The 22428-nt window shown below is 42.4% G+C and overlaps 1 protein-coding gene across 2 annotated transcripts; it reads left to right on the forward strand.

The window, feature by feature from the left end:
* The first annotated feature begins 213 nt into the window (after positions 1 to 213).
* Positions 214 to 21280, forward strand: LOC148152269 (interferon-induced very large GTPase 1-like). 2 transcript variants are annotated; one of them, XM_087992150.1, is made up of 2 exons: positions 214 to 397; positions 12404 to 21280. In XM_087992150.1, the coding sequence occupies exon 2, from the start codon at positions 12639 to 12641 to the stop codon at positions 19488 to 19490; it is 6852 nt and encodes a 2283-aa protein (XP_087848276.1). In that variant the 5' UTR covers positions 214 to 397; positions 12404 to 12638; the 3' UTR covers positions 19491 to 21280. The 2 variants fall into 2 exon arrangements, with proteins under 2 accessions (XP_087848276.1, XP_087848281.1); XM_087992155.1 differs by lacking the exon at positions 214 to 397 and adding an exon at positions 6978 to 7042.
* The last annotated feature ends 1148 nt before the right edge of the window (positions 21281 to 22428 follow it).

Consider the following 22428-nt stretch of genomic DNA (forward strand, 5'->3'; position numbering starts at 1 on the left):
TCTATGTTCTATGTTCTAGGTGGTCTCAGTCCACTATGGACATTATGGATTTCAGTGAGACGTGTAAGGTACTGGGACACTGTCTCACCTTCCCGTTGTTTGCACATTGCTATTTTGGTCATGTCCATTCGCACTGGGAATGTCTCCTACAGGCGGTTGCCAGCGCTGCAACAAAAGCATTAATGTCTCCGTTCTCTTCTGCTTGCGGGTTGGCTACTCTGGCATGGACACTTATGGCTGGCCAGTTATACTCCTCTTGGCCTTCTTGCTATGATCTGTTGTGGGTACGAGATGCTACCGGTGATTCAGCAGACCCTGAGGCAGCGGCCGCTGACTTGGAACCTTCGCCAGGCGGATCGCGTAGGGAGGCTGCAGGTCTCGGAGGGCAGTCATCAAGGTCAGGGTCTGAAACAGACTTAAGACACTGTACAGCTTCGTTAGGGTGTTTACCACGCACGTCTGCATGTGTGCTGGTGTTTGCACGTGTATTTGATTTATCGTTTACTTGAGATTTCCTTTCTCTGATCTCAGCCTCAGCCTTGTACATATTATAAGCACTCCAATTCACAGGTTCTATTTTTCCCTTCCTTTTCTCCTTCTCTCTCTCCTCCAACCTCGACCTCAATATTTCCAGCTGCCTTTTCCTAAAACTTCCTCCCTCCGGAATACCACATTCCTTGATCCACAATTCTAACTGCTTCACAGACTCTGGGCCGTAATTATTGAGCATGTATTGTAGTTTTGATTGGCCATTCCAAGTCCTGTGTGGACTCTCCCTTTGTTTGCTCTTGCCAGAGCCCATTTTTAATGTAACTGGAAAAGTGTTCAGCTCTCTCTCTCTCTCTCGCTCTCGTGGTACCGTTACCTTTTCCCTTTGACTTGCTTTTACCGCCGGTGGTCCCCTTTCACATTGGGTGTGTCCGCCTCAATGCCTTGGTTTTCGTAAACCAAGAGACCACGTACCTGGGACATCTTAGGCGAGTCTAACTCAGCCAGTGGTGGTTCCAAGTCTAAAACCACACTTAACCTTGCTGTCTCCTAAACACTCTTGAGAGGGCAAGCCCCTTCCCTTGGGGTTTTACTCTAATACCATGCGAGAGTTCACTGAACCCTTTTCCTGCTGTATTTATTCTCTTAGAATGAGTCTCTATGCAGGATTACTTAATCCACGATTCTTACCCCGACCTTATTTGATTCGAAACCCCGGCACTAGGGCGATCCACAGATTCCCAGTCCTCTCACACAAAAGGGCCAATTCAGCGCTCAAGATGAAGTGAAAGACCTTCAAGGCGCTGGCACATGCGCCTCCTGGGAATCTTCAGAATCTCACCCAGTCACGGGGTCCCCAACCGAGCCCCCAGGTTTTCTGTCGTGGAAATTAAATCGACTTGACTCAATAATTAGCAAGAGCAAAGCAAGGGTCTTTATTAAAAATCTTGCAAGATTGACTCATTACACTAAGTCAGATGCCTCAATGCAATGAGTACCAAAAAATTACACAGATGCCTGCCTTATAGCGTTCCTTATCACACTCTCAAGGGCAGAGACTGGGGAAACTCAAGTTGTTATCCCCTCATCTCTAGGCCTAGACATAACAGTTCTTCAGCTTTCGCTGAGTTTGACTATCATAGGTCGAGTTGAATGCTTACAGAATTCAAACAGAGATAAGCTAACTGCAAACCTTCATCAAAGCATCGTTTACAAAGCTCAGGGTTGGAGGATCTGAGCTACAGGGAGAGGCTGAACAGGCTGGGGCTGTTTTCCCTGGAGTGTCGGAGGCTGAGGGGTGACCTTATAGAGGTTTACAAAATTATGAGGGGCATGGATACGGTAAATAGACAAAGTCTTTTCCCTGGGGTTGGGGAGTCCAGAACTAGAGGGCATAGGTTTAGGGTGAGAGGGGAAAGATATAAAAGGGACCTAAGGGGCAACTTTTTCACGCAGAGGGCGGTACGTGTATGAAATGAGCTGCTAGAAGATGTGGTGGAGGCTGGTACAATTGCAACATTTAAGAGGCATTTGGATGGGCATATGAATAGGAAGGGTTTGGAGGGATATGGGCCGGATGCTGGCAGGTGGGACTAGATTGGGTTGGGATATCTGGTCGGCATGGACGGGTTGGACCGAAGGGTCTGTTTCCATGCTGTACATCTCTATGACTCTGTGACTCTGTCTGTGCTCGACAGTGACAGAGGGTCTTTTCCTCACCTTTACCTATCTCTGCCTTTGTGTGCTTGACACTAATTGGGGAGGGGGCAGGGATGGGGTGAGGAGAGAGGGTGAATGGAGATGGGGAGAGGAGAGTGAAGCAGGGAGAGTGAAGGGAGCAAGAGTAGTGGGGGAGGTAAGATGGTAAGAAATCAAACAAACAATCCCAAGACAACTCAGCCTAACCTCCATAGGGAGCAAATTATTGGAATCTAATTCGAGAGATCATGCAAAGCTGCCAATCAGAAAGGCAAGGAATAAATCAATATCAAGCCGCATGGATATGTTCGAAGATGGTGTTTGATATTGATCGAACTAACTTGATCGAACTGTATGACGAGGTCACGATGAGTATTGATGAGGGTGATACAGTTGATGTGTTCTCTGTGGATTTCAACAAGGTTTCTGATCATGTCCCACATGGCAGACTAGTTTAAAAAAAACACTTTAAAATCCCCCATGGGATCCAGGGGAATGTAGCAAGCTGGAAATAAAGTTGGCAAGTTGGTTTCATGGCAGAACGCAAAGGGTGTTGTTGATTGTTTTAGCAACAGGACGACTATTTCTAGTGGATTTCTTCAGGACTCACTCCTGTGGAATGGATTAACAATTGGCCTTAAACCCAGAGGGTATGATCATGACATTTGCAGGCAACACAGAACCGTGTGGTTGATGGTGATGAGGACAACTGTAGACTCCAGGATGAATCTGTTCTGCCCCGATCTGTGTACGCCATACACTCAGCCCTACCCTGTGCATGTAGATTATATCACTGAAATGAAAGGGGAACACAGTGGCACAGTGGTTAGCACTGCTGCCTCACGGTGCCAGAGACTGGGTTCAATTTCAGCCTCAGGTAACTGTCTGTGTGGTGTTTGCACATTCTCTACGTGTGTGTGGAGGTTTCCTCTGGGTGCTCCCGCTTCCTCCCACAATCCAAAGATGTGCAGGTCTGGTGAATCGACCATGCTAAAATTGCCCCGAGTGTCCACAGATGTGTAGAATAGGTACATTAGTCAGGGGTAAATGTAGAGTAATGGGAGAATGAGTCTGGGTGTGTTGTTCTTCAGAGGGTTGGTATGGACTTGTTGGGCCAAATGGCCTGTTTCCACACTGCAGGGATTCCAAGTAATTCAATTGACTTCTTACTAATCACATGATTTCTGTGAATATAACTCAGTTCTAATCTATTCATACACTGGCATTACTGATTGGACATGGAGAAACAGAAAGTGAAAGTCCTCCTGTTTATATAAAGCCAAATGCATCTCAATGGAAAGGTCATTCCGACATCAAGAATCATCCGGTTCAGATATCATTGGGTAATTCTGCATCTTGTTCTTTACCATTTTCTGTTGTCAATTTCTGTATTTCCAATCCACCCTCTGTCTCATCTCTCCTGCTGCTTCCTCTTGCTCTTTCTGTGTGTGCTCAACTGTGTCTGAGGGTCTTTTTCTGATCTCCTCTTCCCTGTCTCGGTCTTTCTGCATTCGACTTAGCCTTTGGGAGCAGAGGGCTAGAGGGTGTGTGGAGAGAGGAAGGACAGAGATTAGGGGCAGATGGAAGAGAGGTGGGGAAAAGGGGGACAGAAAGGGGGTGCTGGGAGAGAGAGGAGGCAGTGTGCAGGGGAGAGAAGGGGCAAGAGGGAGAGGAGGAGAGAGAGGAGGGACAGGGATAGGGACAGAGAGGAGAAAACAAAGAGGAGAGCAGGGTGAAGAAGGGGGAGATGGGGAGAGTGCCGGGGATGGGGAATGGGAATGGGAGACAGGGAGGGGGCTGGTGTTCCTGGCCTGTGTGTCACTCCACTTCCCAACCTCCATGCCTGTGTTTCCCTCAATTTTCTGCCCATTCCATCCCACGTAGAGAGGGAAGCCAGAGGACAGAGAGAAAGGAAGGAAGGGAGGGGAAAGGAAGGTATGGGGGAGAGCATTTAAGGGGCTGGAGAGCTGAGAGGAGATGGAGAATGGGGAGAGAAGAGATAGATCAACAGAGGGAGAGAGGAGAGGATTGAGGGGGAGAGAAATAAAGGGGAGAGGAGGAGGCGGCTATCAAAGGAAGCTATGGATTATATCAGATTAAATGAATACATATTAAGTTGTTGGATTTAGTATTAAAGCTGATAATTATGATGTATATTGAATTCAGCAAAGAAGGCCCAGTAAACTGATCAATCAAAATTTGAATATAAATGGGGAAATCTAAATGAGACAATATTTAAAAAACTGCATAAGAGTCTTTGGGTAACAGGAAAATATTTTCTAAGATGAATGTGGATCCATCATGTGCAGAAACAGGAAATGTTATAATGGGGAATGAATAAATGGTGACTGAATTGATGGAGTGCCACAGAGGCTAGCACTGCTGCCTTACACCCTCAGGAACCCAGGTTCAATTCCACCCTCGGGTGATGCCTGTATGGAGTTTGCATGTCCTCCGTGTCTGCATGGGTTTCCTCACACAGTCTAAAGATGTGCAGGTTAGGTGGATTGTCCATGCTAAATTGACCTAACAGGATGGTGTTACAGGGATAGGATATTCTTCAGAGGGTCAGTGCAGATCTAAAACAAATGTAGGACAGATGTCCTTTATTAGAGGAGCCACACACCTTGGCAATACATCATAAACTAATTCATGGGGCTATGCACGCTTGAGCAACGAAGCTACGTGCTCAAAAAATGTGGCACACTGCTGCCTCACTGTGCCAGAGACCCGGGTTCAATTCCTGCCTCGGGTAACTTCTGTGTGGAGATTGCACATTCTCCCTGTGTCTGCTTGGGTTTCCTCTGGGTGCTCTGGTTTCCTCCCACAGTCCAAAGATGTGCAGGTTGGGTGAACTGGCCATGCTAAATTGCCCGTAGTGTTAGGTGAAGGGGTAAGTGTAGGGGAATGGGTCTGGGTGGGTTGCTCTTCAGAGGGTTAGTGTGGACTTGTTGGGCCGAAGGGCCTGTTTCCACATGTAAGTAATCTAATCTAAAAAAAATGCTCACAGTTGGGAAACACTGAGCAGGCAAACAGAGGCACCTTGAACAGATAAGCTACACTTTACCATTACCTCCTAGTGAGAAAGGAACTTAGCTATGTGCAGGAGGCTGCAAAACAGCACCCCCACTGCTACATGGAGAAAGTGAGGATTGCAGATGCTGGAGATCAGAGAGTGTGGTGCTGGAAAAGCACAGCAGGTCAGGCAGCATCCGAGGAGCAGGAGAATGAATGTTTCAGGCATAAACACCACACTCTCGACTTCCATAGCTACATGCCAAGCACTATAGTTCTTCTGGATGAGGGGCACTTCAACAAAATGATTCCTTAACTGGGAGGGAAGCCATGACCAAGAAAATGGCTTCCACAGAGTTAGAAAACACATTAGAATTCTGGGAGATGATGAGTAAAGATTCCTGAATAGTTACTGCAGATCCAAAGGAAGCATTAATGTCACCCCATCATTTATGAGGGTGGGAGAGAGGGAACAGGGATTGACTGATCTGTTGGTCTTTCAATAACAGCAGGGGAATGTTGGAATCTATTAGAAGTGACAGGATTGGACAGAGTCAGCATGAATTTACAAAAGGAAAGTTGTGCTTGAAAATTTCCTGGAATTTTTTGACGATCCAACTAGAAGAATGGATGAAGGGACCAATGAATGTGGTTTATTTGGGCTTTCAAAAGATAAAGTCTCATATAAGAGGTGAGCATGCAGTTAAAGGGCATGGGATTGGGATGCAGTGTGCTGACATGGATAGAGAACTTATTGGCAGACAGGAGAAAAAAGAATTTGGAAAAACAGACCTTTTTTCTGAGGGACAGGCAGTAACTAGTGGGGTACCACAGGGCACAGTGCTTCAACTCCAGCTCTTCACAGGATGTACTATTGATTGGGAAAGGATTGGTGCAATGAGACACAGGTTGCTGAAAGTAAGCATGCAGATGCAGCAGGAGGTGAAGAAGATAGATGATTGTGACAGGGAATTCCAGGATTTTGACCCAGCGACAATGAAGGAAAAGCGATATATTTCCAAGTCAGAATGGTGAATGGCTTGGAGGGAAACTTACAGGGTGTAGTGTTCCCATGTATCTGCTGCCCATGTCCTTCTAGATTGAAGTGGTCGAGGGTTTGGAAGGTGCTGTCTAAGGATCTTCGGTGAACATCTGCAGTGAGTCTTGTCCAGTTGAAAATATATAACAAGTTGTGGTCAGTATGGATAATGGTCTCTCTCTGTTCCCATTTCAAACATATATATCAAAGTATATGATAGCCAGAGAAGCAATAGCCTCATGGTATTATCACTAGACTATTCATCCAAAGACACATCAAATATACCTGCATCAAATGTTGCTGCAACAGATGATGAAATTTAAATATAATTCTTTTGGCATTTAGTTTGGCACAACATCATAGCCAAAGGCCCAGTCCTGCACTGTATCATTCTATGTTGTATGTGATCAGAACTAAGAAGTTAACATTCAATAATTTTGATTTTTTGAAAGACAGAAGAGGTGGAAAAGTTGATGGGGCAGCACTGTTAATAAGAGATGAAATGAGAACAATTGTGAAAGATGACCTCGGCTCAGATAATCGAGGTATTTGGGGGGGAAGTAAGAAACAGAAAGGGAAAGAGCATTTTGGTGGGAGTAATGGACAGACCCCAAACAGTAGCCACTTTGTAGGAAAAGGCAATAAATAAATAAATAATAGACGCATGTGAAAAGAATAGAGCACTAATTATGGATGACTTTAATCACAGAATCCCTACAGTGTGGAAACAGGCCATTTGGGCCAACAGGGGAGGCAATGGCCTAGCGGTATTATCACTGGACGCTTAACGCACAGGCTCAGGTAATATTCTGTGAACCTGGATTCCAATCCCACCACTGCAGATGGTGGAATTTGAATTCAATAAATATCTGGAGTTAAAAGTTTATGATGACCAGGATTCCGTTGTTGATTGTTGGGGAAAAACCCCATCTGTTTCACTAATGCCCTTTCGGGAAGGAAACTGCCATCTTTGCCTGGTCTGGCCTACATGTGACTCCAGACCCACAATGATGTGGTTGACTCTTAACTGCCCTCAGGGTAATTAGGGATGGGTAATAAATGCTGGCCTAGTCAGTGATGCCCTCATTCCATGAATGAATTTTTAAAAGGTCTACACTAACCCTCGGAAGAGTAACCCACCCAGACCCATTCCCCTACACTATTACTCTACGTTTCCACTAACTAATACACCGAATCTACACATCCTTTAATACTACATGCAATTTAACATGGCCAATTCACCCAACATATATATCTTTGGACTGTGGGAGGAAACTGGTGCACCAGGAGGAAACCCACACAGACACAGGGAGAATGTGCAAACTCCACACGGACAGTTGCCCGAGGTTGGAATCAAACCCTGGTGTTATGAGGCAGCAGTGCTACCCACTGAGCCACCAATCGTCAAGTTACTTGGGCCAATCAAGTTGGAAAGGGGATCAATGACAAGAACTTCATAGTGAATCAGGGATAGCTTCCTCGAGCAATATGCAAGGGAGCCAAGTAGGGAGCAGGCTATCTATGATCTAGTAATGAGGAATGAACCATGTTTCAGAGTGAAAGGTCCCCTCAGAAGTAATGATATAATTTAATCCTCTGTTTGAGCATAAGAAACTAAAGTTAAATGAATGGAATTACAATGAAAGGAGGATAGAGTTAGCGAAAGTGAACTGGTTGGATAGATTAACAGGAATGACAGTGAGGATAAATTCAGAATCCAGGAAAGGAGGACTAAAAAGATAATAGAGAGTAAACTACAAGAGCAAACCAGCGAGGAGAATAAAAATTGTCAACAAGAGCTTCTTTATGTTGACAAAAACGAAGAGAGAGGTCAAAGTAAACATAGTCCTTTTAGAAAATGAAGCTGGTGAGACAATTTTCAGGGACATGGAGATGGCAGAGGAGTTAAATAGATGCTTTGAATCAGTCCTTAAGGTGGAAGATATACTTAAATTGATTTATTATTCTCACATGTATGTCGATACGGTGAAAGGTGCTGTTTTGCATGCTCTACGGGCAGATCATACCATACCAAGTGCATCACGTTAGCAGAACAGAGTGCAGACTTCAGCCGCAGAGAAGGTCATAATCAGACAGCACAGAAACAGACTCTTTGGTCCAACCAGCCCATGCCAATCATGTTCCCAAACTAAACTAGCCCCACATTCCTGTGTTTGACCCATATCCCTCCAAACCTTTCCTATTCAGAAGCATAGCCAAACATCTTTTAGACTTTGTAACTGTTCCTGCATCCATTAGTTTCTCTGGCAGTTCACTCCACACACGAACCACTCTCTGTGCAGAAACATTGCCCCGCGTGCGCCTTTTAAATTTCACCTTAAAAATAAGCCCCCAGTTGTGAACGCCCCACTTTAGGGGAAAAGACCCTTGTTATTCACCTTTTCTATGACCCTTATGATTTAATAAACCTGAATAAGGTCACCCGTCAACCTCCTACACTCCAATAAAAATTGTCCCAATCTGTCCTTTCTATTTTTATTATCTTAAGCCCACCATTGCTCACAGACTAGTCAAGCAACAGCCTGACATAATCATTCTTACAGATTCATACCTTATGGATAACACCCCAGACGCTGTCATTACCATCCCTGGATATGTCCTGTGCCACTGGCAGGACAGACCTAGCAGAGGTGACAGCACAGGGGGATTCAGTCAGGAGGGAGTTGCCCTGGGAGTCTTTGACATTGACTCCAGACCCGATGAAGCCTCATGGCTTTAGGTTAAAGGTGGGCAAGGAAACCTCTTACTGGCTCAGCTGATGAGTCAGTACTCCTCCATGTTGAACAACACTTGGAGGAAACACTGAGGGTGGCAAGGGTGCACAATATTCTCTGGGTGGGGGTTTTCAATGTCCACCACCAAGAGTGGCTTGGCAATAGCACTACAGATCGAGCTGGTCAGGTCCAAAAGGATATAACTGCGAGACTGGGTCTGCAGGTGGTGGTGAAGGAACCTGCAAGAGGAAAAAACATACTTGACCTCATCCTTACTAATCTGCCAGCTGCAGAACCATCTGACTATGACAGTATTGGTAAACGTGACCACCGCACTGTTCTTGTGTAGATGAAGTCCCACCTTCACATTGAGAATAACCTCCCTCTTGTTGGGTGGCACTATCATTGTGCTAAATGGGACAGAGTTTGAACAAATCCAGCAGCCCAAGACTAGGCATCCATAAGTGCTGTGGGTCATCAACAGCAGCAGAATTGTACTCCAGCACAATCTGCAATCTCATGGCCCAGCATGTCCCCCACTTAACCATTACCATCAAGTCAGGGGATTAACCCTGGTTCAATGGAGAGTGCAGGAGGGCATACCTGAAGGTGAGATATCTACCTGGTGCCAAACAGCATAAAGAGTAAATGATAGATCTGAGCAATCCAACAACTAACGGATCAGATCTAAGCTCTGCAGTCCTTCCACATCCAGTTGTGAATGGTGGTGAACAATTAAACAACTCACTGGAAGAGGCAGTTCCACAAATATCCCTATCCTTAATGATGGAGGAGCCCAGCACATCAGTGCAAAAGATAAGACTGATGCATTTGTAACAATCTTCAGTCATATCCATCTCAGCCTTCTCTGGTGGTCCCCAGCATCACAGATACTGCAAGGGCTTCCGGCCTTCTGGCAACAGTATTGAAGATGTGTGCTCCAGAACCTGCTGCTCCCCAAGTCAATCTCTTCCAGTACAGTTACAACACTGGTATCTACCCGAGAATGTGGAAAATTTGCCCAGGTATGTCCTGTACACAAAAAACAGGACAAATCCAGCCCGGCTAATTACCACCCTTTAGGGTGAGAGAGGAAAGATTTAAAAGCATCAACTTTTCCTTACAGAGGGTGGTGCGTGCATAGAATGAGCTCCCAGAGGAAGTGATGGAGCCTGGTACAATTACAGTAGTTAAAAGGCATCTGGATGGATATATGAATAGGAAGTGTTTAGAGATATGGCTAAATGCTGGCTAATGGGACTAGATTAATTTAGGATATCTGGTCGGCATGGACAAATTGGACTAAAGGATCTGTTCCTGTGCTGTATATGTCTATGACTTTAAATATTAAGGAAATAAATCCGAACATTTGGAAAATCAAAATCTAATCCAGCAAAGTCAGAATGGAATGGGAAATAGTGTCTTGACTAATTAAATTTTGGTGAACTTTCAACCAAAATGGATTGAGGGTAACCAATAAATATGTTGTATTTGGTCTTCCGCAAGGCATTCAACCAAAGTACCTCACAACATGTTAAACCATAAGAGCCAATGATGTTGCAGATAGTAAACCCACCTGAATAATGAATTGGTCAATGAGCAGGAAATAATGAGTGGGGATAAGGGGCTGTTTTTCACATTGGTGACCTGTGGCTGGTGGAGCTGCACAGGGACCTGCATTGTGAGTGCAGTTGTTTACAATCTCCATCCATTGACTTGGAGCATGTGAACGTACTGTCGTCACATTGGCAGGCAACACAAAAATATGTGGAAATGCAAGTTGCAAAAGGAATGAAAACAGTTTACAGAGAAATGTTGATTGTTAAAAGTCAGTGGGCAAAAGGTTGGCAAATGGAATATAATGTGAGAAAATGTGAAGTTGTTCATTTTGAAAGGGAGAACAAAAGAATACTTAAATGGAGAAGAATACAGAAATTTGCAACAGTGTTTTTGGGGGTACTCGCGCACAAAACACAGAAAGCAAACATGAAGCTGCAGGAGGTAATCAGGAAGGCCGCTGGCATGTTGGTCCTTATTTCAAGGCGGTATAAGAGTGAGGAAGACTGACTGCAACTGTACAAGTTGTTAGTCAGACCAGATCGGGAATAGTAGGTCCCCCTTTTTAGGGAAAGGTAATGTTTCACTGGAGGCATTTCAAAGGATGTTCACTTGGATAATCCTGGTTTGGAGGGATTGTTTTATTAGCAAAGGCTAAACAGGTTGGGTCTCTACTCATTGGAGTTTAGAGGAATGAGAAATTATCTCATTGAAACACACAGGATTCTTAAGGGGCTTGACAGTGTCAATGCCGAGAGGACGTTTCCCCTCATTGGAGAGTCCAAGACCAGGGAGCACAGTCTCAGAATAAAGTGGTGCCTATTTAGAACTGAGATGAGGAGGAATTTCTTCTCTCAGAGGGTTGACTGTCTTTAGAACTGTTTGCCTCAGAGAGCTGTGGGGGGCAGAATCCTTGTGTATATTTAAGGCTGCAATAGATTCTTGATCAGTTGGGGACTCAAAGGTTAGAGGAAAGTGGATGTGAAGAATATTGGGTCAGTTGTGATCCTATTGAATGACAGAGCAGGCAGTTTTGTGGGGGGGGGGGGGGCATGGTGGGGGGGAAATAGCCTCCTTTCCCTATTTATTATGGTCTTGTGGTATAAAAGAATCCCATTCTGTAAGAAATAAAAGCTCCCATGTCCTGTGAAAGCTCTATATGTTGACTAGTGACTTCAGAATTCATGCAATAGATACAATCCCATGCACATTACCTGTAATTCAATCCCTATTCCAAGGGTTTCATGCACACCTAGTACTCATCATTGAAATGGTTTCAGAACTGGCAAATAAGAATTATTTTCTTTTCTAATTCAACTCTTAACTGTGTCTGACTATAGGTGTAAGAGTTGTCAAAGAAGATTGGGTTAAATCATAGATAAAATTAGATTCTTTGTAGTTTGTCTGTGTCCTGTTGAAGTTGAGATCTGAGTAACAATTTGTTAATTTTTGTTTAAGTTTTTAACTTGTTGTCCAAAATGTGTAATTTGTCAACTCTAGTTAGGAACAATTGAATAATTTTGAGTGTCTTTGAATGTTTGAATTTCACTGTGTTGTGAATCCAATGAGGGGGAGGTTGATTTGGTTTGGCTTGCTGTTCCCGTGTCATAACAATGTGGAAATTTATACGATATCTGAATGGGAGAGAATAGAGAAACGGGGTTTCGAATGATACCTTAGGGGTAACACTTAAATGGCCACCTATGGATCTTTTTAACTGGAAGCAATTCAGAAAATATTACATTTGACTGGATAAACAAGAAGCAGCCTCACACGTCTAACAATGAAATATTAACGTATTTCTGATCTTCTCAATGACAATTCAGTCCAGCCTGTTATTTTTGATTGTTCCATTGTTACATGTCCACAGCTATTCCCAAGCACTTGAAGACTCATTGTTCTGAACGTGTGGTAAGAGGAAAGGAGCAACCTACAAAGTGCACCAAAGAGAAACCTCAGACATGGAAGCAATGTTGAGCAGCAGGTCAATTTCACAATAAATTACAGGACAGGAAGTCAGACCAGTGATAAAGCACAGGACAGGATCCTGAATCTCTGGAAATCGAATTTCACCTCTGATCAAAAGGAAATTTATTTAAAAGGAAATGGGACAGACTTCAGAATGTCGTAACTGGTCTGCAACTCAGCTGCTTGAAAAGGCATCTAGTGGACTGGCACTCAAAGGAATTTTTGTCAGTAAGAATGTGAATGATCTGTTAAAGACGCGGGAAAGACTGCTGGAAGTCCCAAAGACATGCTGTCTATTGGGTCCATCCATGAATCCTACTGAACACACTGAGAGTTTCACGTCTCACACTCATGCCGAAAATTCTAAGAAGTGTGTAGAACAGTTGGGTCTTGGTATCAGAAGCAGTGTTGAGACTAAATTCTGGAGCTTTGAACTGGATGTTAAGGGAGAGCATAACACTTCCAGCCGCAGTTCTAACAGCACAAAAAATACATATGTCTCTTTTTATAAGATGATCATTGTACCTATGGCCAGTGTTGAGTTAAACTGCAAGGATCTGAAACTGTCAGAAACTGCTGTCAACTCTCTGAAAGATGTTGAAATGAATCTGCGCTATCAGGAGTCAGATCATGTGAAAGATATTTTGTGCGAGCAATTCCTGGAACGATTCGGGTCACATGTAAACAGCAGCAATATTCACTTTGGGGGAAATTACTTGATAGAAACAGAAAGTGATAAATTGAAAACCCAAGAGAAAGAAGATGCTGAAGAAGTCATGAAAACATTGGTCAACACAGATTTACAAACTAGCGCGTTAGGCTTCGTCAGTGCCAGTGTTTCAGCGTCTGCGTCTCACTTTAAATCTAACGTTAACTCTACCTGCAAAAAGACTCTATTGGATAAAATAAGTGTCCGCAGTACTAAGATCGGTGGCCCTGTTGAAGCATCATCGCTTCTAGACTGGAAGAAAGGCTTACAGGAACAGGATAGCACTTGGCGAGTCATTGATCGTGGCTCTGTACACAGCCTAGTTCCTGTCTGGAAAGTAATTCAACAGAACCACAGGACAGACTTTGACAATTATCAATTACTAACTGAAAGCTTGCAGAGATGCTGGGAAAGGAAAACTGGATTACAGGCTGAAGATACAGAAACTGGAAAAGTGACGGAAGTTAATACCAGTATTCAAGATCTGGTGCAGGAAGTAAGCAAATGGAACTCCATCTCAGAATCAGAGTTTGTTGCAGACTGTATTAGGAACATTTCCCAGTGTGCACACATTAAAGCCTCTTTGGGAAAACACTTCCCGATAGACACAGACAGACTGTGGTATTGTGAATTTATTTGTAAAAGCCCCGTTCAGGAATTCTTCAGTAAAGTTTTAAAATGCATTGCAGAGAATAGAATTGTGGGTGTGGATAAAATCTATCTAAAGGTTCAACTGGCACATCTGCTGCAGCCTCAAGAAATAATAAACAGCTTGGATTTTCCAAACATCTCATCAATCTTGCAACAACTGACTGACAATATCAGTGATGAGAAAGAATTAATCTTCTCCAGTTTTGAGGAAGCAAAGGAATACATCAAGAAACTGGAGAAAATATTCCAGGGGCCAGATGTTGGGAACAAATTTCAAAGTAAAGTTTGCAGTGAGCTGGGAAAATCATTGTTTCAACTACAACAAAGTAAAGATCAAGAGACATCTTTGCTCTTGACTGCACTTCTGCACCCACTATTCCACCAACCTAGTGGAATACTGATTCAGCCTCTAACAGAGGATGGCTGTAAATACCTGATCTCTCAGTTAGATCAAATCGAAACCTTCAGGCATGAAATGGAGACAATGCAGAAGGCACAATGCCAAGCCTTCCTGCTCCTCAAAGCACTGACTGCCAGAGTCACTGAGTCAGAATATAAAGATCCCAGAATAGTACTCGAAACAATGTTTGCAAAAATGGACAAAGAAGTATCGCTTCAAGTCCGTGAGGCAGTGATGACTCAGAATGGAACCTTTTTATCTGACATGGAACTTCTAAAAGAAACATTACTACATTTATCAGCCAACAAAGATGGACTGGAAGAAAACACACCATCAGAATATAGTGAAACATTGGAAAGATTCACATTCAGTGATGACAGAGAAAAGAACATCAACAAGCTCCCAGATTCTTTCTGTGAGTGGACTGAGCAATCAGGCATATCCCACAATGAGACACCACCTCAAATTGTGAATGACTTGGGATTACAAAATTACTATCCTCATAAGCTATCCCTAAATTTCACTCGGGAGATGAGCTGGGATAAACTGAGTGACAGTAAGCTGACTGAGTTAAAAGATGTCCCTTTGCGTTTCCTCCAAAAGATCCTCTCTGCCAATTCTGTTGCAAGGAACCTTGAATGGCCACTTGCTCAACAATCAGAAAGTGAGATCGATGCTGATGAAGATTTCAATGGTTTCTTTGAAGGAAATGAAACTGAGATTTCTGAGATTAATCCTCAAGATATCATTACTAGTATCTTCCTTTGTGCAGATTACTTTCTACAACAGGAGCTAATGCTGAAGATGTCTCTATGCCAGTTTGCATTACCCTTTCTGCAGCCATATAGGGATAATTATTCTACAGAAAAGAAGAGGGATTCCACAGATGAACCTGGTGGCACCCTTCTCCTGTGGGCAATGCGATCTATTGTTAAAAAATGGTGCCCACAATCCCATATATCAAGTAACAGCTTTGTGCAAGAGCCAATTGTAACTGCAGCCATGCCAACCATTTCCTTCATCAGGATTGGAAGATGCAGTATCTCCAAATCCAAAATTCTCAATTTCACCTTGAGCCAGAAGCAGCAACAACAGAATATCTTCCTGCACTCGGGGATGGACTGTGGCCATGTTCCACGTGACATATCTGATGGACTAGCCGAGATCAGCTGGTACCTTCCATCTGGCAAAAAGAATTTGGACGTATTCCCCGAGGCTGCAGCATTCATTAACCTCCGAGGAGATGCTGAAATTTATCAGAGAAACACTCGGTTTCTTGCTAAAGCCTCTGCTGCTCTCTTTATATTCATTGATATCATTGGGGAAAAGGAAAGAAAATTCCTTACTTCTCTTGCACAGTCACCAGCCAAATTCTTTCTCATAATCAACTCACACAGCAATCAGCAAAAGATAACCCAACAGCAAACAAAGGAACTGTTCAAAGATCTACAGTTAAAACCTCAACAATGCATTGTTCGGACAAATTTAAATGATGCAAAGCTTGTGGAAAACCTTTGTTCGAGAATTGAACAAATGATTCTAACTCAGAAAGAGAAGACCTTTCTAAACCTGGAACAAATGGCTGAAATTGCACGAGAAAGTGGGATTCAAATCGATGAACATCATCCCAAAATACAAAATGCTAAACAATTGGCCTCCAAAATACTGGAAGGGCTTAACCCTGAAGCCATTATTGAATACAAACAGAGGGTGTTACCCTTCCATGGGAAGCCCTGGCAAGATTGGTCTAAAGCTGAGAAAGAGAAGTCTCGCATGAAACTCCGTAAGAACAAGACTACAGAGGTATACAAGTATGAGCTGGAGCAAAAGCAGAAAAAAATCCAAGGAGATCTGATCAAGCAGAACTTGTCGAAAGAGATGCAACAATTCATTACAGAACTGATTTCAACTTGTGCAGAAGAGAGAGCGCTTTTCCTACAATGGCTGAAGTTCAATCTGGACACTAAATCAAGGGAGATAATGTCAAACTTATGCAGCGCTTATAAAACGTTTTTGAAAGACTCAAAGCAGAAGACAAGTGGGCTGAAAGATTTGGATCAGAAAATGTCTGATAGTTCTCTTGGACTTGAGCATTTCATGAGGGAACTGGGTCAGGTTTATGAGATTTCAGTGACAGCAAGTAATATTGGCTCCGAGAGAAAAATGAACAGGAATATATTGGAGTTACCAATAGTTGCAGCTGAACTGTTGCTGGAAGGGTTCCCGCTGGAGCTCATTGATGGAGATGTTTCCAACATACCGGTTCAGTGGGTCACTGCTGTACTGAAGGAAGTAGCTAAGAAGGTGGGCACTGCTTCCCGTGTGTTTGTGGTGACAGTGCTTGGTGTCCAGAGTACAGGGAAGTCCACACTCCTAAATACAATGTTCAGTTTGCAGTTTGCTGTGAGTAGTGGCAGATGTACACGAGGAGCCTTCATGCAGTTTCTCAAGGTCACAGGGCAACTGAAAAAAGATCTTGGCTGCGATTTCATGCTGGTGATTGACACTGAGGGCCTGAAAGCTCCAGAACTCGCAACCCTTACAGACAGTTATGAGCATGATAATGAACTAGCAACATTTGTCATTGGATTAAGCAATTTAACTTTAGTAAATATAGGGATGGAAAACCCCACCGAGATGAAAGATGTTTTGCAGATTGTTGTGCATTCCTTAATCCGCATGAAACTAACTGGCAAGCGGCCAAGCTGCCAATTTATCCACCAGAATGTTGGAGATGTGTGTGCATATGATCAGAACCTGAGGAGTCGTCAAAAACTGCTGGAACAACTGGATCAAATGGTAGAGGCTGCAGCTAAACTGGAGAAGGTGGACAAAATGAAATTCTCAGATGTGATGGAGTATGATGCTGATCAGAGCAACTGGTACATCCCAAGTCTGTGGCATGGCACTCCTCCAATGGCTGCAGTTAATACTGGTTACAGTGAGCAAGTCTTTGAGCTGAAGAAGCACATCATTCAATGTTTAGTAAAACGTAGCAAATCTGAAAGAGCTTTAACAATTCCAGACTTTATCAAGTGGATGCCTGGGCTTTGGGAGCAGGTGAAAAATGAGAACTTCATTTTCAGTTTTCAGAATAGTCTGGTTGCTGAAGCTTACAATCAGCTCTCCATGAAGTACAAAGAGTGGGAATGGAATCTCCGCAAATTTGCACATTCCTATACATGTGAAACTGAAAATACAATAAAGAATGAAGATGGTGATCTCACCCAACTGCTCCCAAAATTGGAACTGGAGATCAGGAATACGATTGATGACAAAAAGCAGGACACACTCAATAATCTAAAAAGACATTTTGAAAGTGGTGCTGATAATGTGCAGCTGATGGAGAAATACAGGGAGCAATTCAAACAAAGCATTTCCATGTTATGTAGACAACTCCAGGATAATTTACTACAGAAATGTAAAGATACTATCAACAGGCAAGTGGGATTATCGAAAGTGGATGCTATCTGGGAAGAATTCAACAACAAGATTGAAGAACAAGTCAAGAAACTTTTACAAAATTGTAAAGAAATTCAGCAAGTGTTACATGATGAAGAACTAAAAGCTGCCTTTGAAAGAATGTGGCATGATACGCTCTCTAAATTGAACTATCAGCCCTGCAGTAAAAGAAACATTGAGGCCGAGATTGAAAATCTTCTGAGAGATGACATGGAAACACAAGGAAGAGTGATAAATGCAAGTCTGAAAGAGAAATGCCTGTCAAAGCACGGGAAGCAAACCTTTAAGATTCTGGAGAAACACATTAATGTGTCGAAGTGGAGGTTGATTAAAAACTTTGGTACAATTAATCCATCAGATTTAGAACAAGCAGGACTGATATCAAATACACTTGAGACCGAATGTAGGGAACAGATCAATAACATTGCAAAAATGGACATAGATTATGATATCAAATATTGTATTGAACTTTTGGACAACATAGACAAAAAAATCAACGATAATGATTCAGATTCAAAGTTTAGAATGAGTGAGATTTTCAGGGCAGAGTTTAAACTTCACATGTGTGGCTACGCTGCACCAAGATTCATGGAAATGCAATCCAAATTTATCAACAAACATGATCCACAGAAGTGGCTGGAAAGCAAAAAAGATCAATACTTTGAACTATTCATGGTGATTTACAAGGAGCAGGATCAGAATCAGCAACAAGCAGAACGATTTGTAAAATGCTGCTTTATGCCAGCTGTCAGAGATGCCACACTCAACAGCCTCAGCCTGAAAATAGTGGACGATATGAAAAAAAATGATCCTGAGGGGAAGTACACACTCCGCAATAACTTCATTGTCGCACTTCTGATCTATTTAAAACAAACTAACAGCTTCGAAGAATATTACCAGTATATTAATAACCTTGAGAATTTTGCATCCAACTGGCTTCACAAGCAGGTTATTGCACACTGCAAAATGCAATTTAAAGGAGAAATGAAATTTATACATCTAGCTAAGGAAATTGTCAAAGAAATCACTCAACAGGCCATTGAATTTGTCAGAGATGTATCACAGCAGAACATTTCTGGAAATGTTCAGGGCTTCCTTGATCTGTTTGTTAATAAGTTCAAAACAAAAATTGCGATGCCCAAAGAGGAGTTGAAATTTGTTTTATTCCAGACTGACAGCAATGCCAAGAAATTTGCAGAAGCAGTTCTACTGTCTATTGCAGAGGCAGAGAAGCTCCTCCTCCATGAGGTGACAGGCTGGAATGTTGAAGCAAAGGTGAAAGAATTATCTGTAAAACCAAATAAGGAACTCTTTAAAGGCTTATTCAGTTGCACAAAGAAATGCCCTTTCTGTGGAGTTTTCTGTGATGCAGAGAGCCCTGAGCACCAGCAGCATTTCAGTAAACAACACAGGCCTGAAGGATTAACTAGTTGTCAATGGACAGACAGCCAGCGTCTTGTGGTGGATGTTTGTACAGCTTCAGTAGCAACCAATGCACAATTCTGCAATGGTGACACAAACGGTAAGTACGTACCCTACAAGGACTACCGAACAGTCAATGATTACTATAAATCCTGGACTATTCAAAAGGAGCTCACTGCAGAGGCAACATCCTACTGGAAAAAAGTTTTTTATACTTACAATGAGAAATTTGCTGAGAGATATGGAGCAAAATGTGCAGAAATGAGCAAATCCTGGGACATTGGATGGGATGAAATAAAGAAGCAGCTGATCAAAACATATAACACAAATATCGAATCCCTGTAGGAGCCTTTTCAATATCTTAGCAATGCAAACACCTTAAATCAATCAGAAATTAGAGAGTATATATGGAAATGTCAAGAAATGCATTACTGTAAAATTTCAAATGCCACAATGCTAAATTAAAACTTAGGAGAAATGTTTTCACTCACGTTTTATTAAGTATAATTAAGTTATGGAATGTTATTAGGGAAAGGAACTGGAGAGGACATTAGAAATTAGGTCAAGAAACAGTCAGATATATTTCTAACAGGAATTTGGGATATGACGAAGAGGGATTGAAATGTGTAGAGAGAAAGTGTTGAGGGATAGGGTGAGAGAGACCGAGGGACATGGAGAAGGTATTGAGTGACATGGACTGAGTAACTGAGGGACAGGGTGAGAAATATGTTAAAATTGTGGATTGGCCACGTCAACATTTGTAAGAAAGGTTTAATCTCACTGCCAATTCCTGATTCTCTTTCTTAAGAACAGAGCACTATATCAGACACACAATCAGCTTCCAGGTCAGTTTCTTCTCAGTTATGTATTAAATAGCTCTGAATGCATCAGTCTAAAGTGTAGGGAAATGATAGTTGCTTATGAATCTCTACCAAGAAAAGCTTACACAATGTAATTATATTCTTAAATATTGTTAATATGTTGCAGGCTCTGCAAAGCCACATTATTCATATTTTTTATAAGTGAATTTGAAAAGATTCACAAATATTCAAACTGAAGCAGTAACAGGCATCTGCAGGTACAATGTGAGGCAGGAATCTGAGTAGATAGTTTCAGATTAGAAACCATTTCTAGTACAGAATGGGCTGAATAGCCAGTTTTGGTGCTTTAATTCTGAGCATTCAATGATTTATGTCAGTTCTGCCTGTAACCTCTATCTCTGAAACTGAAGAACCAGAGGATGCATGACCTTAATGGGCAGAGTTGGTTTTACTTCTGTTGACAACTAGAGACAAGGAAATTGTCACAGTGGGACAGGAACAAGTTCCTTTAGGAACTGCAACAGAACAAACACAAAGATAAATTACTTCTCTAGGAAATGCACCTTCGTGCCATCTGAATTCTCCCTCCACAGAAACTCTACAATCTACAAATCCACACACAGTATCTGACTTAGACAATAAGACCTTGGAGCAGAAGTAGACTATTCAGACCATTGAGTCTGCTCCATCATTAAATGGGATTATGGTTGAGTTGATAATTTTCAACTCCACTTTCCTTCCTTTTCCCCATCGTAATTAAAATAAATCTATCTCAGCTTTGAATATACTTCATAACCCAGGCTTGAGTGTCCTTTATGGTAAAGAATTTCACAGATTCACGACCCATTGAAAGAAAAAATGCCTCCACATCCTTGTCTTACATTTGCAATCCCTCATTCTGAGATTACGACTCTGGTCGTAGACTCTCTCGTAAGGGGAAGCATATCTTAGAATCATAGTATCATAGAATCCCTACAATGTGGAAATAGACCATTTGGCCCAACAAGTTCACACAGACCCTCCAAACAGTATCCCACCTTGACCCTATCACTCTACATTTACTAGATTAGAATGGTGCTGGAAAAGCACAGCAGTTCAGGCAGCATCCGAGGAGCAGTAAAATCGACGTTTCGGGCAAAGGCCTTTCATCAGGAATACAGGCAGAGAGCCTGAAGGGTGGAGAGATAAATGAGAGGGGGGTGGGGTACATTTACCCCTGACTAATGCACCAAATGTACACATCCCTGAGCACTATGGAGAAATTAGCATGGTCAGTCCACCTAGCCTGAACATCCTTGGACTGTCATGACTCAGCAGAATAATCTCTGAAAGGAATTTCTGCAAAAGTGGAGTCCAATAAAGAGGATAATAAGTGAAACCTGACAGTACTTGCTCCTCCTTATGTCTCCATTATCTGAGTAGAATTGTGTGAAACAACCCAAGAAACCACTGGGGCCATTACAGCTTTGGATCATCTTCATACAGAAGGAGAAACAGCAGAACTAACATTGGGTTAACTGATGAGCAAGGGATTTGAACCAGGAAAGTGCTGATTCCTTGATGAGATGGCAGCACTCACAGTGAAATTGGAAGAATGTATAACGAGACATGTCTTGAATTAATTTAAATAATGAAAAAGCGCTGCTTGCAATTGTCATTTTAACTGTGTGTTCTAATGAGAATCTAGGTGTACTTTGTGTCCTCTGCTAATTACTGAGTACAATAACTCAACAACAGTGAAGATAGTCATTCGGCTAAAAATGTGTAGGTGCCTTCAAGTAATTAATAGTACTTTTAACATTAATCATCAATTATTTTTAAAAATCACATAACACCAGGTTATAGTCCAACAGGTTTAATTGGAAGCACTAGTTTTCGGAGCACTGCCCCTTCGTCAGGTGGTTGTGAAGGAGCAGCCAGCGCTCCGAAAGCTAGTGCTTCCAAATACACCTGTTGGGCCATAACCTGGTCCTATGGGATTTTTAACTTTGTACACCCCAGTCCAACACCCGCATCTCCAAATCATCAAGTAATGATTGGTTACAGTGCTTGCAGTAAAATAGTAAATTTGATAAAGTTAAGCATTCTGAGTTAGTTCAGTCCATAGCTGGTTTGTAATAAAATAGAATAATGCAAAGTAACAGTATAACTCAGACAACTGTTGGTAGAAGTTTAAGACATTATAATGTATCACTGCAAGTTGGTGCAAAAAGTAACCTTGAATTCATGGAAAGACGGAGGGAGAAGAATAGTTAAGATTCAGAAGTTAGACTCCAGATCCTTGAAGTAATACCAGAGGCTAACTACTTACACTTTTACTTGGTTACAGTCATTGTATCAACAATAATAAATGATTTAAAACTGAAAGCTCAGAATCACTGCTATGTTACAGAAGAAGAGGAGGTTATTCAGCCCATCAAATCTACACCTTGAGCTCTTTATCCACTGCCAATCTCCCACTT

The sequence above is a fragment of the Chiloscyllium plagiosum genome, unplaced genomic scaffold (genome assembly GCF_037043375.1).
Source record: "Chiloscyllium plagiosum isolate Xiang-an unplaced genomic scaffold, Cpla_swu_hap1 HiC_scaffold_1, whole genome shotgun sequence".
Classification (NCBI taxonomy): domain Eukaryota; kingdom Metazoa; phylum Chordata; class Chondrichthyes; order Orectolobiformes; family Hemiscylliidae; genus Chiloscyllium; species Chiloscyllium plagiosum.